Source organism: Mobula birostris, chromosome 3, assembly GCF_030028105.1.
Source record: "Mobula birostris isolate sMobBir1 chromosome 3, sMobBir1.hap1, whole genome shotgun sequence".
Classification (NCBI taxonomy): domain Eukaryota; kingdom Metazoa; phylum Chordata; class Chondrichthyes; order Myliobatiformes; family Myliobatidae; genus Mobula; species Mobula birostris.
Window position 1 is genome coordinate 163,200,172 of NC_092372.1, and position 24,327 is coordinate 163,224,498.

The window sequence follows — 24,327 nt, forward strand, 5'->3', positions numbered from 1 at the left end:
GACTTCCTCTTTTTCTGCAGCCGTGACACTATCTCTAATCAGCAGTGCCACTCCCCCCACCTCTTTTGCACTCCTCCCTGTCCTTTATGAAATATCTAAAGCCTGACACTCTAAGTAGCCATTCCTGCCTCAGAGCCAACCAAGTCTTGGTAATGGCCACAACATCACAGTTCCAAGTACTGATCCAAGCTCTAAGCTCATCCGCTTTGTTCATGATATTCCTTACGTTAAAATAGACACATCTCAAACCATCAGTCTGAGTGCATCCCTTCACTATCTCCTGCCTATTTTCCCTCTCACACAGCCTGCAAGCTTTTTCTATTTGTGAACCTACCGTTCCTTTCTCTGCCTCGTCAGTTCAGTTCCCACCCCCTGGCAGTTCTAGTTTAAACTCTCCCCAACAACCTTAGCAAACCTCCCTGCTGGGATATTGGCCCCCCTCAGATTCAAGTGCAACCCATCCTTATTGTACAGGTCACACCTGTCTTAAAAGAGCTCCCAATGGTCCAGAAATCTGAATCCCTGCCCCCTGCTCCAATCTCTCAGCCAAGTTTTTATCCTCCATCTCACTCTATTCCTATACTCACTGTCGCGTGGCACAGGCAGTAATCCTGAGATTACTACCCTTAAGGTCCTGCTTCTCAGCTTCTTTCCTAACTCCCTGTAGTCTGTTTTCAGGACCTCCTCCCTTTTCCTACCTATGTCATTGGTATCAATATGTACCACGACCTCTGGCTGTTGACATTCCCACCTCCGGATATCGTGGACGCGATCAGAAACATCCCGGACCCTGGCACCTGGGAGGGAGGTAAACTACCATCCATGTTTCTTTCCTGCATCCACAGAATCGCCTGTCTGCACCCCACCCCCACCCCCACCAACAACTATAGAGTCCCCTGTCACTGCTGCCATCCTCTTCCTTTCCCTGCCCTCCTGAGCCACAGGGCCAGACTCTATTTCGGAGGCACAGCCACTGTTGCTTCCCCCAGGTAGGTCACTCCCCCTCCAGTAGTACTCAAACAGGAATACTTATTGTTAAGGGGTCAGCCACTGGGGTACTTGCTAGTATCTGACTCTTGCCCTTCTCTCTCCTGACTGTTACTCACTTACCTGTCTCCTGAGGCCCCAGTGTGACTACTTGCCTGCAGCTCCTCTCTGTAACCTCCTCACTACCCTGACCAGATGAAGGTCATTGAGCTGCATCTCCAGTTCCCTAACCCTGTCCCTAAGGAGCTGCAGCTTAACGCACCTGATGTAAATATGACCATCCAGGAGGCTGTAAGTCTCCCAGACATCCCACATCCAACATCCAATACAGAACACTAGCCTCATAGACACTTGCTATTCTTCACAAGTAACTTAACCTCACCTCGACCCATTATTGCCGAAGCCCCGTTGAGCCAAAGCCCTCCTACTCTGACTGGCTCTACCCCAACACCCATTCTATAAAGCTGTCTTCTTTTTAAATTCTTCCCACTAGTCTAACTCATTAACATCCACGTGCCTGCACAGTCGTGCCTCGATAAAACCACTGAAGAGAAAATGCTCTCCTTTTAAATTCTTCCCGCCGGTCTAACTCACTGACATCGATGTGCCTGTGCAGTAGTGCCTCGATAAATAAACAGGCAATAAATATTGGTAACATGAATTGAAGACTCCTTGAAGGTGAGTCCATAGGTAGTGGGAACATTTCAGTGAACCTGAGTGAAGTCATCCTCTTTGGTTTAAGACCGAGCTGGTTGAGGTGTAATAACTGTTCCTGAACCTGAACTGACGTGCCTGTACCTTCTTCTGGATGGTACAGAGACAAGAAAGCATATCCTGAATGGCATAGGTCCCTGATGAATGGTGGATGCTGCTTTCTTTGGAAAATGTCTGTGTAGCTGTGCTCAATGATGGGGTCTAGGCCTTATCCACTATTTTTTGTAGGATTTTCTGTTCAAGCACAGTATGCTTCCATAACAGGCTGTGATACAGCTAGTCAATACTCTCCACCATGTAGCTACAGAAGTCTGTTAAAGTACTAGATGTCATGCTGAATCTTCACATACCCCTAAGGAAGTAGAGATGTTTGCCGTGCTCTCTTTGTAATTACATGTCTATGCTGGGCCTCGGACGGGTCCTCTGAAATGATAACACCGAGGAATTTAAAGTTGCTGACCCTCTCCACCTCTGATCCTCAGATAAGAGTACCACATAGTCTGTCTCAAAGCTGTCCTGGTCCACAGCTCCACAGCTTTACCTCACCCTCATTGTATTCAATAAGACATCTCTTTCCTTCAAAGGTGAAAATCACAAACTTCAACAAATCAAAATTCTTATGCTCTTCTGGAGCTTTCTCCTCTTTCATTTTCCACAGAGTCCATTTCTTCCCCCAAGTCATAAACCTGCAATTATTTCACTATTTCTTCTCATTTTCCCCTTAGATCCTGACAATCATTCCTCAGCAGTGACTTTAGATTCAAACCGTACATTCCCAGTTTCATGAATTCTCACCTAGCATGACTTTTAGGTCTTCTTTCTGCTGTCTTCACTTATACTCCAGGATCAGAAATATAGATTTTTAACTCCCATCTTTAGAATACCTCTGCCTCCCCCCCACCTTCTCTATATCGATTCATTGTAAATTGAAGATGCAACCTTGATGTTTCAACTTTTCCATCACCCCTAGTCAATCAAACTAATCTCCAATCTTTTAGCATATTACTAAATAGGAACCAACCCTAACATTCTAATGACAAGGGCAATGTAACTATAGTTTGGTGAACTCATCTTTAATTTGAGCATTAACATATCTTTCTACAGATTATTAGTGCCCTTATATTCTTGGGAGATATTCCCTCCACAGATTGCAGCATCATTATCCCCCTATTCTGTACACCCCGATAGACCAATTATGTTCATCTGTACTTGATCCATGGAACTTATTTCTCGCTCACTTAATTTTTTTCTTTCTTCCGTTTCCCAGTGCCTTCCCATTTATGACAACTTCAATGTCCTCTGTGATTAAAATGTTCCAAATAGCTCATCTTTACCAGGGGTATCCAAATCACTCTGCACCTTTATTCTATACCAAGGATAGCCTGATGGCTGTTCCCTTTTTCCTTATTAGAAGCCCAAACAAATTTCCAAGCAGTTCTTCTTGACCAGACTCTCCATTGTTTGAGTGAACTCATTCTTACATTGAACTGAACAGTTTTGCCCTCAACTCCACTCACTTCCTCGAAGTCAAAGGTGCAATTATGCAAACAAATGTACTTTTCAACTGTGCCTATCTCTTTTATGGGATATATGGAACTGTCCTTGTTTTAGTCTTTCTTGGGCCTTCTCCATCATTTCTTTTAATTTAATGCTGTGTCCGCATTGTGTAAAAATGAGCTGGTTGGGACAAGAAAGGTGAAAACTGTCAAAGTCACAGAGAGCATCAGATTTGACACAGATCTAAATAGAAAAGCACATGCGAAGAAAAGATAGAGTCAAGGTAGACAGAAAAAGGTTCTGTTGAGCAAGCACAGATTAACATTACTCCTGCACTCATACAGAACTCAAAAATTTCATTTCCTTTGCCAGGAGTTTCCATCAGTTCTCTCTTTCATTTCATCCATTATTGGTTTTTGCACTCCCTTTCTCAACTTCTCTCGACATCTGAGAACGTAGATTACTAACCTATATCCAATACAAGCTCAGAGGATGACACACCTACCCCTCCATCTTGCTTCCTGGGAGAATTTCATTCCACTCTCAGTTTCTCTGTTTCCATCATAACTATCCAGATGAAAAGATTGCTCACACATGTAGCTCTGAGATCCCCTCCTTTAAGCCATGTTTTTCCTTCGACCACAGGCCTCAAATTAATTTCCCCTTTGTTCCCAAGTTCAAGTTTCACACCATCTCTTGCCATCCAGAACAAGGATAGTATTCTCCTGGACTTTACTGTCTATGTATGTATGGCTAGGTACCATAGCCGATGCAGACGTTGATGACCATGGTTTTCCATATTGATCTATCCCTCGTTCTTTGGATGACTTCTATTTCCCTCGATGTGTAGTCACCTGGCCAAGCTTTTGAGGTACATAAGCCGAGGTCTTCCTCTAGATTTGCTCCCCTTGATCTTTTCAGAGAGTATGAGTTTTTCTAGTTCATCTTTCTGCATGATGTGTCCTAGGAATCTGAGTTGTCTTTCTCTTATTGTTGGTATGAGTGATCTAACTGCTTGGGCTCTTCTGAGAACTTCTTCATTTGATGTATGTGTGGTCCATGATATTTTTAACATTCTCCTGTAGAACCATAATTCAGCTGCTTCTGGTCTCTTTTCCATTGCTGGGGAAATGTTCCAGCATCCACTTCCATAAGTCAGGATAGCACTGCAGTATTCCATTTCTAGTGTACACGCTCATCTTTCTGTCTGTTAATGTGGTCTTCATTTTTTGGAAAGCTTCTTTCGCCATTGCTATTCTGTATTTGATATCTGTGTCACACCTGCCATCACTTGTTACTAGGCTGCCAAGATATCTGAATTTGTTGACTTGTTTGATGTTTGTATTTCCGATCTTGATCACACATTGTGGGATGTTTGTCGTTCTGGAGATAACAATGCTTTCTGTCTTCTTGGTGTTGATTGAGAGGCCTCTGCGATTACTTTCTGCTGCCACTATAGTGAATATAAACCTGATGATTTAAGTAAATCAGTGTTCATCACACTTCCAAAGAAAGAGGGAGCAACAAAATGTGTTACATTATACAATAAGCTTGATGAGCCAAGTGACAAAAATTATTCTCAGAGTAATCAAGACGCTGTATAAAACCAGAAATCAGTAAAGAACAATGCAGCTTTGTGGAAAACACTGGAAACAGAAATGCAATTTTCATGCTACGGACGATCTGTGAACAAGCCATCCAGGTACAAAAAGACATCTACCTATGTCTCATCGACTGTACAAAAGCTTTTGACTCTGTCAGACACCAAGATCTTCTCGAAATGCTTCAAGATCTTGACATAGATGGGAAAGATATACATTTCTTAAGAAACTTATACTGGGACCAGACAGCATCCATCAGAATAGAAGGAGAAGCGAGTGAGTATGTGAATATCATGAGAGGAGCCAGGCAAAGTTGTGTCTTTCTGCCAGACTTATTCAACCTGTATAGTGAAAATAGCTTTACTGTCTACATCACTAATTTCCATGTTCAATAGATAATTCCTTTGTATTTTCCATCACTTTCTACAAGATATCACCACCAAGTACATCTCTCCTTTCACCATTCCAAGGGACCATTTCCTCTGCAACCTTCTTATTTATTCCTACACCTCCATTTATCATTTTCCTACTTGCAGCATTTTCCCATGTAAGCATAACAGGGGCAACGCCCGCTGTTTAACTTAGGCCCTCCCCATTGCAGAGTCCAAATAATCCTTCTAGGTAAAGCAACTTACACTTCTCTAAGTTTAGAGTATAGCATTTGGTGTTCACAATGTAGTTTCTTCCAATCTGTAGATGTAGTGACCACTTGGTAGAACATCTTCATGTAATCCACGTAAGTAACCTTAAAGTTCCAGTTGACTGTCACTTTATTTCTACACAAACTCCCATTCTGACCCCTCTCTCTTTGGTCTCCTACACTATACAAGTGAAGCCCAGTGTAAACTGAAGGATTATCATTTCTTTTCTAGGCACAATCAACATTGAATCGATTCCTCTGAGCTCACTATTGAATTTTGTTAGGAATTTCCAGTTCTGATGTCATGTCATCCATCAATAACATTAACCCACATTTTCTCACTCCACAGAGGCTGCCTGATATGCTGAATCTATCCAGCATCATCTTTTATTTCAGACTTCTAGCAGCTGCTATGCTATGCACCTCATAATTCCAGCATGTCTATTTTTATTCTCTATAATGTCCTCAGTCATCTTCTGTGTGCACTCCTCCAGCCAATCAACTATATATTCATTCTTTTTCTTGTCTTAAGGAATATTGAAATAAATTGTGTTCCCTGAATTACAGACATTATATTTTTTGTTCACTTTGGTCATCCATCCAAACCACACCTATTCCCTCCTCCCGCACCTACCGAACTGAACCAACCCAACCTCTCTTCAAGCTTTCTTAATTTCCCACTTCCGGTTGGGGTGGGGGTGCGTGGGTGGTTAATGAACTGAAACGTTAACTAATTCTGTTTCTTCACAGACACTACCTGTCCTGCTGAGTCTTTCCAAAACTTTTGTATGTTATCAAATAATAACATACAATAATAGATAAATATTCATTTATCAGAATCGGGTTTAATATGACTGATATACAGTATGTCCTGAAATTTGTTGTTTTGCAGCAGTACAGTGCAATACCTAAAATAAATACTATAAATTACAATAAGCATATATTAAAAATCAAATTAAATAAGCAGATATTTTTAAAGCAATTGCAATTTTCAAAACATTGAGACCGTATGCATAGCAACAACTGAACAAAACATCAACACTACATACATTCCAGAGGATATCAATAATTTATTACTTATACTAATTACACATGGCAATACATTGTTGTCTTTATCAGTTTGCATAGTCTGATATTTTCAAAGTGTAGTTGTCCTTGTGTAACTCTCGGGTTGTGTCCACTGTCTAAGTCTAGGGAAGGCAATTTCTGGTCCCACAAAACGTATGAGATTGAGCAGCAAAACTCTTTCTGTGTGGATATTGTGTGATGTGTTACCCTGTTAAAAATCAGTACCACAAAATAACAGACCACAGGCAATTAAGTGATTTAGCTTTACAATTCTTAATTTGACTAAAGGGTTAGCAAAATAAAAAACAAAACGAAAAAGGCCCATTTTAATGAAATAGTCTAATGTGCACAAGTTGGAGCTCACAGTTTCCCTTCCGCCGGTCCTCCATCAAATTCCCTGGTCTTTATCGACTCCCGGCCCCACGCCAAGTCCACTCCTTTTTGGCGTCTATGACCTCTCCTTTCTGGCATCTTCTATCCCTATCTTCCGCCGAACAAAAGACCCAGATTGTCTCAGTATCAAGCACACAGCACGAAAACAGCCTCCCCTCATTGCTCGGCTCGCATTCCAAAGCACCTGTTATCTCTAACCATAATCCAAACACTGCTTCTACAGAAAGACCATTACATTATCAGTGAAACCTTTCCCAGGGTGTTACACTTGCTAGCAGATTTTCAGTCTGAATAATTTTCCCATATTGCTCTGGTGGATTTTAAATCAGCTTGAAATGCAGCTCAGGCACATTATTATCTCCTATGACACATGGTATGAAACAAGGTCTCATAGCTTTTGGAACCATATTATTTAGCACTCGTATTATTTACCACCAGAGACTTGCTGCAAAACACTAAATTATTGTATTTTTTAAGAACAAATCTCAGATTAGTGCCATAATTTCCTATTTATTCATTTCTATGATGTGGAAAAGTGAAAATCACTGGAAATTCTTCATTTTATTGCCCATTCCTAACTGTACCTGAATGCAGGAGGCAGTTAACATTTAGGGTCTAGTAGTGTAGGATTTCACAAATAAAACAAAGTGAGGCGTTTTATGTGTAATGAAACCCATAGTACATTTTATTGAACTTCCAAAACCTAAATGCAAAGGTGTGCTCAAAATCCTTACGTAATAAGGTCATCATATCAGACCAGTCTCTTAAAGTGAAACCCCAACTCAATGTCGGTAGTTGTGAATTAAGTACATTTCTCCCAATTATGTCACACTATACTGTCACTTTCTAGTAAGACAGGGGAAGGATGGTAGATTTCATTTCCTGAAGAACAACCAGATGAGCATTTATATTTCATTGGTAGTTTTGTGATTATGTTGCTGAGACTGGCATTTTTTTTCAAATTTCTAATTTTTTAAATCACTGTAATCTATTTCTTGTCTCTGAATTAATGATCCATGACTGTAAGTCCAGTAACTTGGCTACAATACTAGTCTGCATCTCATGCTTTTCTGTTTGTGATTGATCCGTCATTTGTGCTGCATCTTTACAATTACTTTCCTTCATACAAATTCATCATTATTGTTTATAACATTTGAGACATTCATTTTAAAAGAACACAAAAGCAGAAAATCATATGGGCATGTGGGAAATGAGATGCTATTGTAAACTAGATTACTTGATTACATGAAACAGATAAGAATAATTACAATAGCTTTAATTTAGCAACTGCAAAGCAGAGCTCAACTGGGAATGACCGTAAGATTTCTTAATGATCTTATTGAAAAGATCTTTTAGAAGTCACCTATAGGTATGAATTGTTCAAACTGTTAGCCAGATATTTTGAACAGAGTTAAAATCTAAGTAATAACTATTTCACATCAAGGAATTCATAAATAAATGAGTAGGAGGAGCTAAAGATGGTGCAAAAGGTTTCTGTGTACCTGGGTGACTTCTACCAGATCATCCACGTTACAGCTTAAATCTCCTGTTCTCACGCCCACATTTTCAATATGGCTGGGGTCCTGTCAGAGTCTATGGTTTCCAGTTGTGCTCAAACTACATTCATCACGGGAAGTGGGTTCTCACCCTTGGAACCCGCTGAGCAGCCCGCGCTGCGGTATCCCCGGGAACTGCTTGGCAGATGAGCATCTTCAGGGTGCAGCCCTGTGGACAATCCGATTCCTCGCCGATGTTGCCCTCTGAAGCATCGCGGGAGATCAAAACACCAAGATAGCGAGCACAGTTGTCAGAGGTCTCTCCCTCTCTTCCTTTCAGTGGTGAGTGAGATTTTGTTGGCTCCGAGTCGGAGGCACTTGAATAAGCGACACAGAAGATGGTAATGTCAAATCAGCTAGCTTTTGGCCTCCCCTCTCGCTCTGGCAGGGTGAAATGTTGAAGTGTTGGGAAAGGTAGTAGTTTTTGATGGTCTCTGGGGCTTGCTTTTGCTTGCATGGTGGGTGGTGAGGGAGGGCTGATGCTTTTGCTGAGGCAAGGGGGGGGAAGGTAGATGCTTTTGTTGTTCCTTGTGCATGGGAATAGAGAGGGTGGGACTGGGATTCTAATGTTTTTCTGTCATTCATTCTTTGGGGTTTTTTTCTCTCTGTTTCATAGATGTCTGCGAAGAGTATGGATTTCAGGTTTTATGCTGTATACATTCTCTGATATTAAACTGAACCATTAAACAAGTGAATAAAATAATAGTGATGTCAGAGGGCTTCTAGGAGGCAACAGTTTTTATCTACAAGTAGTCTGAGATGGAAAATCACATTTATAAATTGTGTCCCAGATGTTTAAAGGATATATACAGGTGCAAGATTTCTGATTTCATAAATAGAGAGGTACTGATTTGTTTTGATGAAAATGTAAGAAGAGAATAGGAGGGAATAATCCATGCCTTGGATTTAGGGTCAAACATTTTGGAACCTATGTCTGGTCCTAACAAGCACCCCCTCAATCTCTTTCTCCCTTTTTCTGTTTTGATGCATTCAGTTATTTTATGATGCTATCATCCCTGTGTTTCTATAGAATCTTTATTGCAAACAATGAAACGGCTCAATGTGCCTCACTCAAACTTCATTTTTGCCACCTCCCAAGGTGATCACTGTTCCAGAATTAGGAAAACTCCTCTAATTCATTCTTTACAAAGACTTCATAGCTACACACCTCCTTTTATCATAAAATTTACCTCCTACCACTTAAGGATTTTAGGATCCAAGTTTCAACCAATTGTTAATTTCTAATTTATCCTGTAGTCTCTTGTGCATTCCTCAACTTCATGACATTGAATTGGATCCTAGTTTCCAAATAAATCACACTAACATGATTGAGCTAATCCAGGGCCCTGTCCTTACTTACAGTCTCAACATCCATCGTGTTGTTACAGGTTGACGTGGGAAGGCCACCTTACTGGTCCTCCACAACCCAGAGTCCATCAACAAGATCTTGCAGGTGACTGGGCAGCAAATATTATGGTGAAAATATCCCATCCACTGATCGTGTTTTATGAAGTGGAGCTTTACCAGCCGTTCAATTTTTGCCGATTATTGAAGATTTCAAAAATTTCTTACATTCAGAGACGTCTAAAGGCTATTAAAATTAAACTAAATATAAAAAGCATTCATTTAGTAAAATAATTGACTAAAGTATACAAATAATTAAAAACATTAAACAAGTGCATAATTATCAAAATAAAATAATGTACTTCCTAAATATCTGCTCTACATTTCCTATTGAAATTGGAGAGTCACAGATCCTTCAATGAATCATGGCTGACTGAAGTTCCAGGCTAACTGTTGGGTATCTTCAGCAACATTGAACTCCCCTGCCAGAGGCAAGGCTTCTAGTGACAGAATAACATAGCAGATTTTACCTTTCAATTTTGCTGTTTAATTCAGCCTCATTACCAAGGGAAACTGCCAAATATTTACATGTGTCATTTAAAGGTCCATTATATACATGATTACTATTCATATACTTTTGGGGAAATTGCCAAGTTAAAGATCCTCAGGCCATAGGTGCAGTGGCCTGGCGGTGAATGAAAATGAGGCTTTACATTTGCAGCTTTATAAAAATCTAGTTCGGATTCATCTGGCGTATTGTATATAGTTCTGGTTGCCCCATTATAGGAAGGATGTTGAGTCTTTGGAGAGGATGCAGGAGAGGTTTACCAGGTTGCTGCCTGGATTAGAGAGCATGTGCTATAACGATAGATTGGACAAACTTGCGTTGTTTTGTCTGGAGTAGCAGAGGCTGAGGGGAGATTGATGGATGTTTACAAGATTAAGAGAGACATAAATAGAGTAGACAGACAGTATCCTTCTCCCAGGGTTGAAATGTCTCATATCAGAGGACATCCATTTAAAGAAAAAGGGTAATTTTAAAAGATAAGCGAGGGGCAAGTTTTTTTTTAGAACAGAGAGTGGCGGGTGCTTGGAATGCACTGGCAGAGGTGGTGGTAGAAACTGATATATTGGGGACTTCTAAGAGATGTTTGGATAGACACATGAATGTGAGGAAAGGGGACGGATATGGACATTGTGTGGGCAGAAAAGATTAGTTTAGTTGACCATTTGATTACTAATTTAATTGGTTTGGCACAACATTATGGACTATAGGGCCTGTGCCTGTGCTGTATTGTTCTATGTTCTATGCGTTCATAATCCTTTCTATTCATGCACTCAATTCCATCACAATTATAAAATCTATGATAGAACTGGGCTGAAGCTACCAATTAACGGTGATGGCATTCAAATTTTAGTCAGATAGAATTGTGTACAAAACCTGTTTAATTCAAGATGTTACCAAATGCAACTGCAATTGTAAAGACTTAGGAAATCCGCAGAACACTTCAACTTGTAGGCAGCTTTGTGTACCATCGGATAAATAGTACAAAACCCAGTTAACCATATTGAACTTGAGGATTTAAACTTTGAAGTTCTGATCACTCACAGTAATGTAATTAAGATATCACAGAAATATTACTTAAGCTAAAAGCCACTTGGTAATCAAAATCTATAATTAATGACTGAAAATGACACATATTCTCCCAAGGAAAGAATAACAGCCACTTGTCTGGTTTGGTCCTGCTATTTGGACAGGGCTTCTCCCACATGACATAAGTGAACAGTTTGATTTACAGTCCAGCAATTGGTTTACTTTTTCCAGAGCACTGATCCACAGTGACTTTATTCAAGTTCAAAAATCTAAATATTGTTCCACTACATGTTCCTTATCTCTAAGTGCTAATGTACGTGTTCAATATATTTCTCAGCCTCATATTTCATTTCAAAATTCATGACACAAGAGCCACATATATAAGTTTGTGTTTATGGCTCTGTTAATCTCTTTTTATTTACAACACTAAATTGTGAGCATTGGTATCAAAAATATGGTTCAATAACAAATTCCAACTGCAAATAAGATAGCTTTCCACTAAACTACATGTTAACACAGTGATGATATAGCCTAACATTTTTTCTACCTTGTTCAATGCCAGGGTGATGACTACATGAATCATCATAATACATCAAAACTTTCAGCAACAGAAAAGACATTTGCCACTTTTTGGTTGCAAAAATATTTGCAACATATTCAATGATGAAGCCTTAGTTTATCATACTTGTTTTCTACATGCAAATAGCTTGCAACAGCTTGTGCTCACATAGCAGTTAGGAAAGGAGTAAAAATTATCATTGATATAAACTCAATCCAATGCAATTTATTCTGCCTTTGTAAAGATTGGAGTTTGAACTGAAAAGAATTACATCAATGAATTTCACTGAATGTAAAATTTTCTGTTTTCAGCATTAACACACTTACACTCAACCATCTCAACCACATCTTTGTAAAACGTCAAGATAGGAAATACTATCAAAATCAAACTACATGCATCCTGCATCATCATACCAAATGTTCAGAACTCAACAATGCACCACTGACAGATCAATGTGCCACAAGGAATCACCCAGTTTTCTTTAACAAACAATTTGCAAATTTATAACTGCACCTGATCAAAAAAGTGTTCCTACCTGGTGTGTTTAACAATCTTGACATCCTGCAGGAGTACGACACATATTGCTCACAATACTCTGCACTTTTGGTAATTGCGGCGATATGATTCAGTGAGGTGCTGTAGTTCAGTTTCACAGCAACAGATTTTGCTGGTGTAGATCCCAAAATCGTTCTCTGCTGTGGCAAGTCATGGTACAATGTCGTCCAGACTTTATCCTCTGTAAAATGCAGAAGAATCATTGCTATCAACTTTTGCTGGGCTCTGCAGAAACCATAACATTTTGGTTAACTGGAGACTTTAATAATGTCCCAATTTAAAGGAACAGATAGAGTAATTATTCACTGGGGAACTCTGTATCTGGCAAGAAAAGAATGGCATACCATACATAGAATTCTAAGAATAATGAATTAACATTACAGTACAATATATTTTCAGAAGATTTGCTGCTCTTCCTCTGAAGAAGATAGGAATACCGATGTATGTTTCCCTCCATTTGTTTTAAAAAGTGAATTTCTGTAATTTGTTTTAACAAAGTTAACAATGTTGAATCATGAGTTAGAAATAGTAATTGTCGATTTCTAATTTAAAAATACTTATCTACTATCACTTTAAACTTTGATAGTTACTTTGAACATTAATCTTTATGCAGTACCTAAAATTTCAAATATTCACTTAAAATTAATCAATGTTCTCATGAAATACAAATGACTTCCTAATATATCTGTATACTTTAAATTTGATTGCCAGAAATGGTGCATACACAGCAACCAGTCTCAGAAGCACGTATACAGCACCAATCCCAAAGATCTAAATTATATTTAGATTCAGAATTGTGAGTCATGAGCACATTGTTTGAAAGACAAATGAATCCCATTCCATTCATAATTTCATGGAAGTTATGAGAACTCAGTCAATGTGTGCTGGTTAGACAGCTTTTATTTTAAGTGGGAAGCTCCACACAGTATAGAAATAGCTGGAGAGCACATATTCATTAATATGTCCACAAATCTCATTGCTTTCTTAAGACTTTTGATCTAGTTTCTCCCAGTTAAAGTGATTCTTTTACAAATCCGCCTATTCCTTATTTTTTTATTTCTACGATTGTCAGGCTCAGCAGTTTTCTCATTAAGCTACACACAGCATCTTCCACTACACTAATTTGGAAAGACTTCTCACAAACAAGTGAAAGTCTGCAGATGTTGGAAATCACAAAATGCTGGAGGAACTCAGCTGGCCAGTTAGCGTCTATGGAAAAAGGTATAGATGACGTTTTGGGCTGAAACCCTCCAGCAAGAATGGAGAACAAAAGCGGAGTAGGAGATTTGAGAGGTGGGGGAGGGGAGAGAGAAACACCAGGCAATAAGTGAAACTTGGAGGGGGAGGGATGAAGCGAAGAGCTAGGAAGTTGATTAGTGAAAGAAGAGAGAGACAGAAGGCCATGGAAGAAAGATTAAAAGGGTGGGGAGAGGAGCACCAGAGAGAGGTGATGGGAAGGCAAGGAGATAACATGAGAGAGGGACAAGGAGATGGGAAATGGTGAAAGGTGAGGTGGGTGTGGAGACATTACTGGAAGTTTCAGAAATTGGAAAGACTTCTGATTATTTTCCTTTTTGGTGTTATTTGCAACAAAAATAAGTGACAATAATCATCTCATGTCTGAGTTTGAAGTCACATGCTGAAAACAAGTCAATTGCTCATCATTTTTTTCATCCTTGCTTTATTGAAGTTATGTTGGTTGCTACATAGACACTAGAGTTTCTGCAGATGGTCAAAATCTGGAGTGACACATACAAGATTCTGGAGGAACTCAGAAAGTCAAATATATATAGAAAGGAATAAACAGTCGACATTTCGGGCTGAGACTCGGTCCGGGTGAGGGATGTCAGCATTTTTTGTCCCAAAACGTCGACTGTGCTTTTTTTTTTTACCATAAATGCTGCCTGACCTATTGAGTTCCTCCAGCATTTTGTGTGTGATCTCAGCATTTTGTTGATGTGTTACATGCTCCTTATCTTACTCAACTTTTATTTGAAAAGAAATTTCTCTCCACTCCCATCTGCCTGTTGGAACAGATTAACTGAAAGGAATTTCTCTGGAATTGAAGAGCATTCGTCATGCTAAGGTGAATAAGGCTGGAAGATTGCAGAAGGTACAAAGGAGACATGAAGAGGTTTTCAAAGATAAGCTAGGCACGTTGAAGAGCACTCAAACAAAAGTTGGTCCAAATCCTCCATCAAGCCAAGGACAACACCTTATGCAAGGAAACCAAAGTTGGAGGTACAAATTCAAAGTTCCAAGTTCAAAGTTCAAAGTAAATTTATTATCTAAGTATATATATCATAAACAACCCTGAGATTCATTTTCTTGTAGGCATCCATAAAAAAAGAAACATAGTATAATTCATGAAAAATCACAAACAACAATGACTGATGGACATCCAATGGGTAAATAATAAAAAAATACAAATAATACATAGCACATGAACTGCAGATTCCCTGAAAGTGAGTCTGCTGGCAGCAGAGTCAGTTCAGCACTGAAGGGAGTGAAGCCGGTCCAGGAGCCCAGTGGCTGCAGGAAAATTACTGCTCCCAAACCTGGTGATGTGGGACCCAAGACTCCTTCACCTCCAGCCTGAGAGTAGTACCGAGAAGAGAGAGACCAGCCAAACACAGGCAAATGGGTCAGGATCAGGTGGGAGATCTTGGCTGGCACTGAGCACCAGTTTGTTTTCTGCTCTCGGGCCCCTATGCTTTAATCTGGCCTTAAGTCTACTCCAGTGGTGGCAGATCTTCATCTTCAAAGTACCATACCTGCATTCTCATGAAGAAAGGCATTTCAGAGAGAAATTATTCGAACCTGCCAAGTATTCAGAATGGACAGCTCCAGGTCTGCCGGTGTTAAAGAATGATCCAGCCGTCCGGAGTTGTGGAAGTTGCAAGTTTACTGAAAACTTCAGAATGCATGAAGTAATCACATTGTGAAAGGTGCATCCCTCCCAATTAATGCACAGTTCAGGACAGTGCCATTCTGACACTTAATATCCTGGTTGTTTGTATACTCATGGAACTGTCCTCAACACTGCTACAACAAAGGTACATTTTGCTGACTGAGTTTGTGGTTAGAGGCTTTTGGAACACACATCAGTATTGAAGATTCAAAAGGGTTTTGCTGGTTGGGAGGTATAATTCTGCAAAATTACTTGACTATATTCAAAATGTTAAAGTTCATTAGTTGAATATAGCCAGTGAAACTATGCTTAATCATTTATTGCTATCTTTATGTTTATAAGATAAAAAACATTGTTTCAGGAGAGTTGGGCTCTTTCTGCTGAAGGTCTGCTGTGTGTAAGATGATCTTTATGCTTCCCAGTTACAGCTTCTGTGTGACTCAGTTTAGTCAGTCACAACGGAGTACAAATATTTTAATAAATTTACATTCTTAGATGCTGTCTCATACACAAGACTAATTTTAAACAATGTGTTGTGCAAAATACATTTCTCTATACCAGTAAAATTTACCAAGCAGTTTGTGGTCAGTAAGGGAATTGCCCCATTTTGCTCAATTTTTTGTCTATCCTTTTAGGATACAGGTGCTAAAGGACGCTCTTTCCATTCTTTCCACCTTTTATCTCATTCACAAGCTGTGCTGAAATTTTCAGCTGAAACTTTACAGCTTAATGCACACAAGGCTGACAGGAGTTAACAGCTCATCAACAAGCAAACAACACTGTAGAAATTAAGTTTATAATCATTAAGTATTTTTCTGAAACTGCTGAATATTTCAATTATAAAATTGTCATAGTAAGAATATATTGATAAACTATGGCTTCTTGGCGTACTACACTTGTCAAGAGAAAATTCTCCCACCACTATATAATCCGTTCTCAGTATTAAATGCATTATCTAAATCACAATGCAGTGGAAGCATCCAATATTCGAGATCCATAGCACTGAATTTACACTACCTGTATTGATTTAAGCTTCTGCAGATGCAGTCTGTGTTGCTGGAGCTTTCCCAAGGAGTACTATAAAGCTTCTCAAAAAATTTTATTGAAAAGGAATTTCGAATCAGTTTATGAGCATCAGTCTCATAAAGGTAATTTACACTACACACCAATGAGTATTCTATAGTGACCTAAAAGCATGGACAACAAAATGACAAAACCAGCTGCCATGAGGGCTAGAAAAAAATGAAACATTTTGAGTGAATGTTCATGCACAATAATTCCCAGTTTATATATTCTCAGCTCAATGCACAACACTGGTACTCGATTCTTACCTTTATGATGAGTTCCAATTATCCATTAAAGTAGAGGCCAAAGTTAGAACTTTCTAAAGATCTTGACAGTTCTGTTTATGTGACACATTTGGCCAAAGCTCAGACTTGACCAATACGTATCAAGTAACCTTGTGCTCAAAGTCTAATCATTATTTTCACATTTCAGGACATGCTCTTGCAATTGGTTTCAGCCTGGCTCTCCGGTCACCAGCTCAGGTTGACCAATCCACTCATAATACTGACACTGTATTTATCACAATCTAAGTTGTTTATCTCCTACGTAGTGGTCATTGAAATATTGGACCAATTTGCACTATTTTATGCAAATAATGCATTAAAGCTATTTAGCAAGATGTCAGAAAATTCCTCAGTATTAACCCAGGGGATGCCATTGACCAGAAACTGAACTGGACTGCCAAGATCCATGGCTAGGAATCCTGCAGCGAGTGATTCACCTCCTAACTTGCCAAATCCTGTCCACCATCTACAACTCAAATCCTGATGATGGTGGAATGCTCACCACTTGTCTGAAAAAATGCATCGTCAGCAACACTGAAGAAGCTCAACTCCATACAGGATGTAGATACCTGCTTGATAGGCACCACATCCATATCCATATCCATTTACTCACTTCACCATTGATATACAGTAACAGCAGTTTATACCATTTAGATGAAGCACTGCAGTATATTGCCAAAGCTCCTTAGATGTCATATTCCAAATCCATAGTCTCTACCAACTAGGACAAGGTTAGCAAAAGCTTGGGGCCACCACCACATAGAAGTTGCCCTCAAGCCATTCACTATCCTAATTCAGAAATATATTGTTGTTTCTAGCACCTGGACAATCAGTACCGGTGCCCCCCAGGGATGTGTGCTCTCCCCCACTGTTCTTCTGCCTTTACACTAATGACTGCACCTCACAGGATCCATCTGTTAAACTCCTGAAGTTTGCAGACGACACAACTGTCATTGGCCGTATCCGAGACGGTGTTGAGTCTGCATACAGACGGGTGGTGGAACAGCTGGCCCTCTGGTGTGGTCAGAACAATCTGGAGCTAAATACACTCAAGACTGTGGAGATGACAGTGGACTTCAGGAGGAGCCCCCCAGTACTCCCCCGACTCACTATACTCAACAGTATTGTGTCCGCTGTGGAGACCTTCAGGTTTCTGGGTGTCACAATCTCCCAGGATCCGAAGTGGACACCCAACGCGGACACTCTTATCAAAAAGGTTCAGCAGAGGTTGTATTTCCTACGTCGACTCAGGAAGTACACCCTGCCTCAGGAGCTGCTGATTCAATTCTATTCAGGAATAATCCAGTCTGTTCTCTGTTCGTCCAGCACCGTTTGGTTTGGTTCAGCTACGAAACAAGACAAGAATAGACTCCAATGAACCGTCAGGATTATTGGTGTAAAGCTGCCCTCGATCCAGGACTTATATGCATCTAGAGTCAGGAAGCGAGCAAGCAGCACCATTGTAGACCCATCACACCCTGGACATCACCTGTTCCAACTCCTTCCTTCTGGTAGGCGCTTTAGATCACTGTATGCCAGGACAAATAGGTACAAGAACGGTTTCTTTCCGTATGCTATCAGTCTTAAGAACACTTGAATTTTAGTCTATTATAAACCAAGTCCACCTGTACATACACAGGTATACCTCATTGTATATAGTTCACGATTATTTGCACTATTGTTTTGTTTGCTTTTTGATTCTGTACAGCAAGAGCTCAGGGAAACCGGCATCAAATTCCCTGTATGTGTTCCCTGTATGTGATAATAAAGGATTCTGATTCTGATTTCTTCACTATTGCTGGGTCAAAATCTTGGCTAGAACCAGTCTGGGCCAGCTACCATCATGAACTTGACCGACATACCAAGAAAACAAGGACATTTATGTCAGAATTCTGTTTCTGGATTTCAGTTCGGCATTCAACACTATTGTCCCACAAACTTTGGTGAACAAATTCCTACTCTTTGGTCTAAATACACCACTGTACAATTGGGCATTAGACTCCTAAGCAACAGATGTCAGATAGTCATGATGCACAAACACTCCTCCCTCCTCATCATCCACAACACTTGTGCCCCCCAGGGCTGCATGCCGAATCCATTCCTGTACACTCTGCTCCCGCATGACTGCATGGCCAAGCACCTGAGTAATCACATTGTCAAGATCGCTGATGACATGACAGTGGTGGGTCTCATTACCAACAACGATGATACATCCTACAAAGAGGAAGAATTCGAGGCCTGGTGCCAGACAAATAACCCCTTCATAAATATCAACAGGACAAAGGAGATAGCTTTTGACTTCAGGACAACTCACACCACTCACATCCCTCTTTACGTTGGCTGTTCTGCAGTGGAAACTGCAAGTGGTTTCAAACTCCTGGGAGTGCACATCTCACACAACCTTTCATGGTCCCAGGACACATGCTAGGAAAGCTCACTGGTGCCTTCACTTTCTAAGTAGACTGAAGAGAACAGGAATATGCAATATCTATACCCACTTCATTATTCAGGTGCAGAGTAGAGACCATTGAAACATGCTACATCACAGCATGGTACAGAAATTGCACTGAGCAAGACAGGAAGACTCTACGAAAGGTAGTCAAAACTGTCCAGTGCACCACTGGCACCAGCCTACCCAACATCAAGCACATATATACAAAATGGTGCCAGTAAAGGTCCAATAGCATGATGAAGGATCCCACCCACCCTGCGTAAAATCGGTCTGGGTAGCCTCTAAACTGAAGTCATGAACATCAATTACTCAAACTTTGGGTAATGCCCCCGTCCTTCACCATTCCCTTTTCCCTCACTTACCTATCCATCTGGTGGCCCTCCCCCTTTTGTTTCTTGCATGGCCTTCTGTCCTCTCTTATCAGATTTTCCTTTCTCCAGCCTTGTATCTCCTTCACCAATCAACTTCCTAGCATGTTACTGCACCCCTCCCCCTTCCAGTTTCACCTATCACCCTGTGTTTCTTCCTTCCCTCCCCCACCTTCCAAATCTGACTCCTCATCTTTTTTTGCTCCAGTCCTGATGAAGGGTCTGAAATGTTGACTGTACTTTTTCCATAGATGCTGCTTGGCCTGCTGAGTTCCTCCAGCATTTTGGGTGTATTGCTTGGGTTTCCAGCATCTGCAGATTTCCTCTTGCTTCTGATTAGATTTCTAGATTTTTTATTGTTGTGTTCTTTATTTTATTTTTTTTGTGCTGCATCAGATCTGGAATAACAATAATATTATTCTCCTTTACACTTGTGTACTGAAAATGACATTAAACAATCTTGAATCTTGAATTAATTCTTGGTTCAGCTTACAAAGTTAATATCCCTTGAATGAATAATAAAAGTACGACTTCTGGGTACAATTCATCAGGGCACAGCTGGTATTTGTATGGTGTCAGTTGTGCAGTTAATGCCAATGTGGGTTGCACAGGAAATATATCTTTCGAAGCTAGCAGAAAATGAAGAGCTTATGGAAAACCAATGACTTTCACTATTAAGTCATAAACATATTGTATAAGATTTGGGAATAAGAAGTCACCTAAAGATCACACCAACGTCCTGCTAACATTATATTCTAGCCTCACTTTTGAATGACCAGCAGAACAGTAATTAATTCTCTAGAGTCCTCTACACTGCTCAGAGTCCTTTTTCTTTCAATTACCAGTATGCTATCTGCAATATTCAGACCTAATGATCAGCCCACAGTGGCTTGAAACTATTGCAGTTCACCAGTTGATTGGATCAGTTCTTTGGCCAGACATGGTTGACAATGCCATTTTCCCTAGTTATTTCTCCTTATCTTTGAGGCACACTTTCCTGTAATTGTACTGTGGTTCTCCTGGGAAGAGTTCCTTCCAAAATGGTAATGATGTAGTTTTTTTAAGCTGTGCAGAGAAGACCTGACCAAAACTACTGAAGCCCCAGTTATCTCATGAATCCTCTGGTAAATATCCTTTTATTACATCTTGTAATGCAATATTTTTGGAAAATGAGAGTGACTATTAGTACATTGCACATGGATAGTATACAACAAAAAGACTAAACTGCAACATCTAGTTAATGTTTACAATTAATAAGCAGTTGATGTTTCGACCGAGACCCTTCATCAAGACTCATCAAACCTGATGAAGGGTCTTAGTCTGAAACATCAACAGTTTATTCCACTCCATAGATGCTGCCTGACTTGCTGCATTCATCTATCATTTTGTGTGTATAACTCTGGAGTTCCGGCAACTGCAGAAATCCTTCTGCAGCCTGACCTGTTGTGTTCCTCCAGCATTGTGTGTGTGTTTTCCCAGAGGAAAAAACTACATCCTCTTTCGAAGCTGAATCAGACAATTTGCATTTCAGATTCCTCGAAACTCTCACTCAGAAAATATCTCTATGTAATGTCTTCCTGGCCGGACTCTCATCCTTCATCTCCAAGCTTTGATGCAGTAACTCTCCTTTTACAACTTCTGATGTTCAGCCATTCAATTTAGTACTCAATGTCCTATTTCAATCATACCGCTTATCCTTGTTAACGAATCCATACATGGCCTTACCCAACTCTATCACTATACTCGCCACCAGCTCTTCAAGATAAATGGGCTTCTACCTTTCTGGGATGTTGATTCTCCTCAATTTTAATTACTTTACCAATGTTAGACATGGCTTCAGTGTTTGTTCTGAAGTTCATATCCTAAACCTCCTTACTTCTCAGTAAGATTTAAAAATACATGCTTGAGCCAAGTTTCAGTCATCCATCCAATATCCATTTGTGTGAGCTGGTCTCAGACTGTACTTGATAATTCTTCCGTGAAGCACAATGTTAAATTTTACATGTTAAAGGCACTATATACTGTAAATGGAAAAACTACATCTCTTTCCACTCTGTCTCTTGCAAGTAAATCATCCGTTTCTCTGGGTTTTTCTGTCTCTATTTGCAGAAAAGATGACTTCGCTTCTACTGTGGTTGATGGAGCGCACCCCATCCTTTTGGTCCTCACTCTTCCCAGCTTCTGTAGGGACTACATTTTCAGGAAACACCCTGATCCATTCATGCTTACTCCCAACCATATGTTTCTCAGATTTCTGCTCTCACCTCACCTCCCTTCAAAATGACAAAGATGGAGTTCTCTTAGTGCTCAATGTTCACCTGATTAAACTCATCATCCAAAGCTTCATCTTTGTCATTTCTCCCTATTACACCAAAATCCCACGGCCCACGTTTCCTCCCGAGTCCTTTCCAACTTTCACAGAGACTCCTTCTGTGACTCACTGGTTCCCTCAAACACCCCACCACCACAGACCCAACCCAGTACTTAGCCCAATGAGCATAGGAGGTGCAACACTTGTCCTTATACCCCCTCCCCTCATCAACATCAACACCATCATCCCTTCAGTGCTAATCAGCAGGCTTCAAAACTCAGGGCTTTACATCTGCAACTCAATCCTTGATTTCTTAATCAAGACACTTTAGTCAGTGTGGATCAGAAATAACTCCTCCATGCTGACAATCAACACAGGAACACCTCAAGGATGTATGCTCAAGAGCCATTATAAATTGGCCGATGATTATGTTGGGCAGAATCTCAGATTCTGATGAGGAAGTCAAGGTTGTCCCATTGAGAGCATTCTGCTTAATTCCATAACCACCTTGTATGGAGGCTCCAGTGTATGGGATCAAAAAACTGCAAAGGGTTGTAAGACTCAGCCAGCTGTATCATAGGTACTAGCCTACCACCATCGAGGACATCTTCAAAAGGCTGCGTCCATCATTAAAGACCCTTACAATTCAGAACACGCCGTACTTTCATTACTACCATCAGGGAGGAGGTACAGAGGCTCCAAAACTCACACTCAACATTTTGCCATCAGATTTCTGAATGGTCTAGAAACCCATGACCACTACCTCACTATTTTGTTTTCTTTTTCCATTATTTATTTTAAGACCATAAGATATAGGAGCAGAAGTAGGCCATTCAGCCCATCGAGCATGCTCCGCCATTCAATCATAGGCTGATCCAATTCTTCCAGTCATCCCCACTCCCCTGCTTTCACTCCATACCCTTTGATGCCCTGACTAATCAAGAACCTATCTATCTCTGCCTTAAATACACCCAATGACTTGGCCTCCACAGCCATTCGTGGCAACAAATTCCATAGATTTACCACCCTCTGACTAAAGTAATTTCCCTGCATCTCAATTCTAAAAGGACGTCCTTCAATCCTGAAGTCGTGCCTTCTTGTCCTAGAATCCCCCTCCATGGGAAATAACTTTGCCATATCTAATCTGTTCAGGCCTTTTAACACTCTGAATGTTTCTATGAGGTTTCTACCATATTTTTCTTTGTAACATAGTATTTTTTATATATTGCTCTGTACTATTGCCAAAAGACAATACATTTCACAACATACTGTATGTCTGTGATAACAAATATGAGTCTGATTATATCCTCACCTTCACCAATGGACCTAATCATTCTTTCCAGGTGAGGCAGAAAATTCACGTAAACCTGCAACTTCATCTACTGTATTTAGTGTTTCCTATGTGGGTTCCTGTACATTGGTGAGATCCAGTGCAGACTGGGAAATTGCGTCCACAATGACCACCCCACCCAGTCTCCCAGTTGCTTGCCATTCCAGCTCCCCTTCCCATTACTATACTAACTTGTCCATCTTTGGCCTTCACCACTGTCAGTGTGAAGCAAAATACAAACTAAGGAATAACATCTCATATTCTGACAAGGTATCTACAACCCAATGGTATGAACATTGTATTTCATGTGACCCTTACCTCCTGTTCACATCTCTCCTCACTCTGATCTACCCATTTTTATCTCTTTTACATCATTCATGCTCTCTTCACACTCCCATCACCCATTTCATCCCCCTCCTCCACCTGGTTCTATCCAACCACAACCCACTCATTTTACCCATCAGAGTCCTGTCTGTCCCCCATTTAGTTCTGGTTCTGCTTTCATCTATCATCTTCCTGCCTATGTCTCCCAAATTCACCCCCCTCCCAACTGTCATCCTTCACCCCTCAAAGTCCACCAATCATCTACTGGCCCCCACGTCACCACTCCCCTTCTCCTCTTTATTCTGGATGTCTCCGTCTGGACCCTTAGTACTGATGACAATTGCTGGCAACTCTTCTTTCACCTCCAAATGTTACGCAACCAGTTTATTACCCTGCTCTTCCCAGTGTCTGAATTGATAGAACATTTTATGCAAAAGTACAAACTGTAAAAATTCTCAGCTTTGTGTTAATATTCAACATGAAATTGTTACAAAAAAGATGCAAAAACATTAAAAAAAAAGTTATAGTCACCTGCTAACCTAACCAAGAGAGTTAATGTTTAAACAGTATTGTGAATACTAACATGGCACTTTTGATCAATTGGACATGCAGTTTTTGGAACAATCATACTTGCTTTGATAACTATAAAATGACACTGTAATCATTCTCATGAACAAGATAGCACTTCTCCAAGCTGCAGATGTGGTTGTGAATGCTAAACAAAATTGGAGTTATTTTTAGCCTGAGGTGATTTTTAAAAAAAATATTAAAGTC

The 24,327-nt window shown here is 40.2% G+C and overlaps 1 protein-coding gene across 1 annotated transcript in view; it reads right to left on the bottom strand.

The window, feature by feature from the left end:
* LOC140195385 (contactin-associated protein-like 2) overlaps positions 1 to 24,327 on the bottom strand; it is a 1,890,266-nt gene that overhangs the window by 776,857 nt on the left and 1,089,082 nt on the right. The window contains exon 13 of the mRNA XM_072253599.1: positions 12,489 to 12,689. Within this exon, the coding sequence (XP_072109700.1) occupies positions 12,489 to 12,689 (201 nt within the window). The remainder of the gene's footprint in view (positions 1 to 12,488; positions 12,690 to 24,327) is intronic.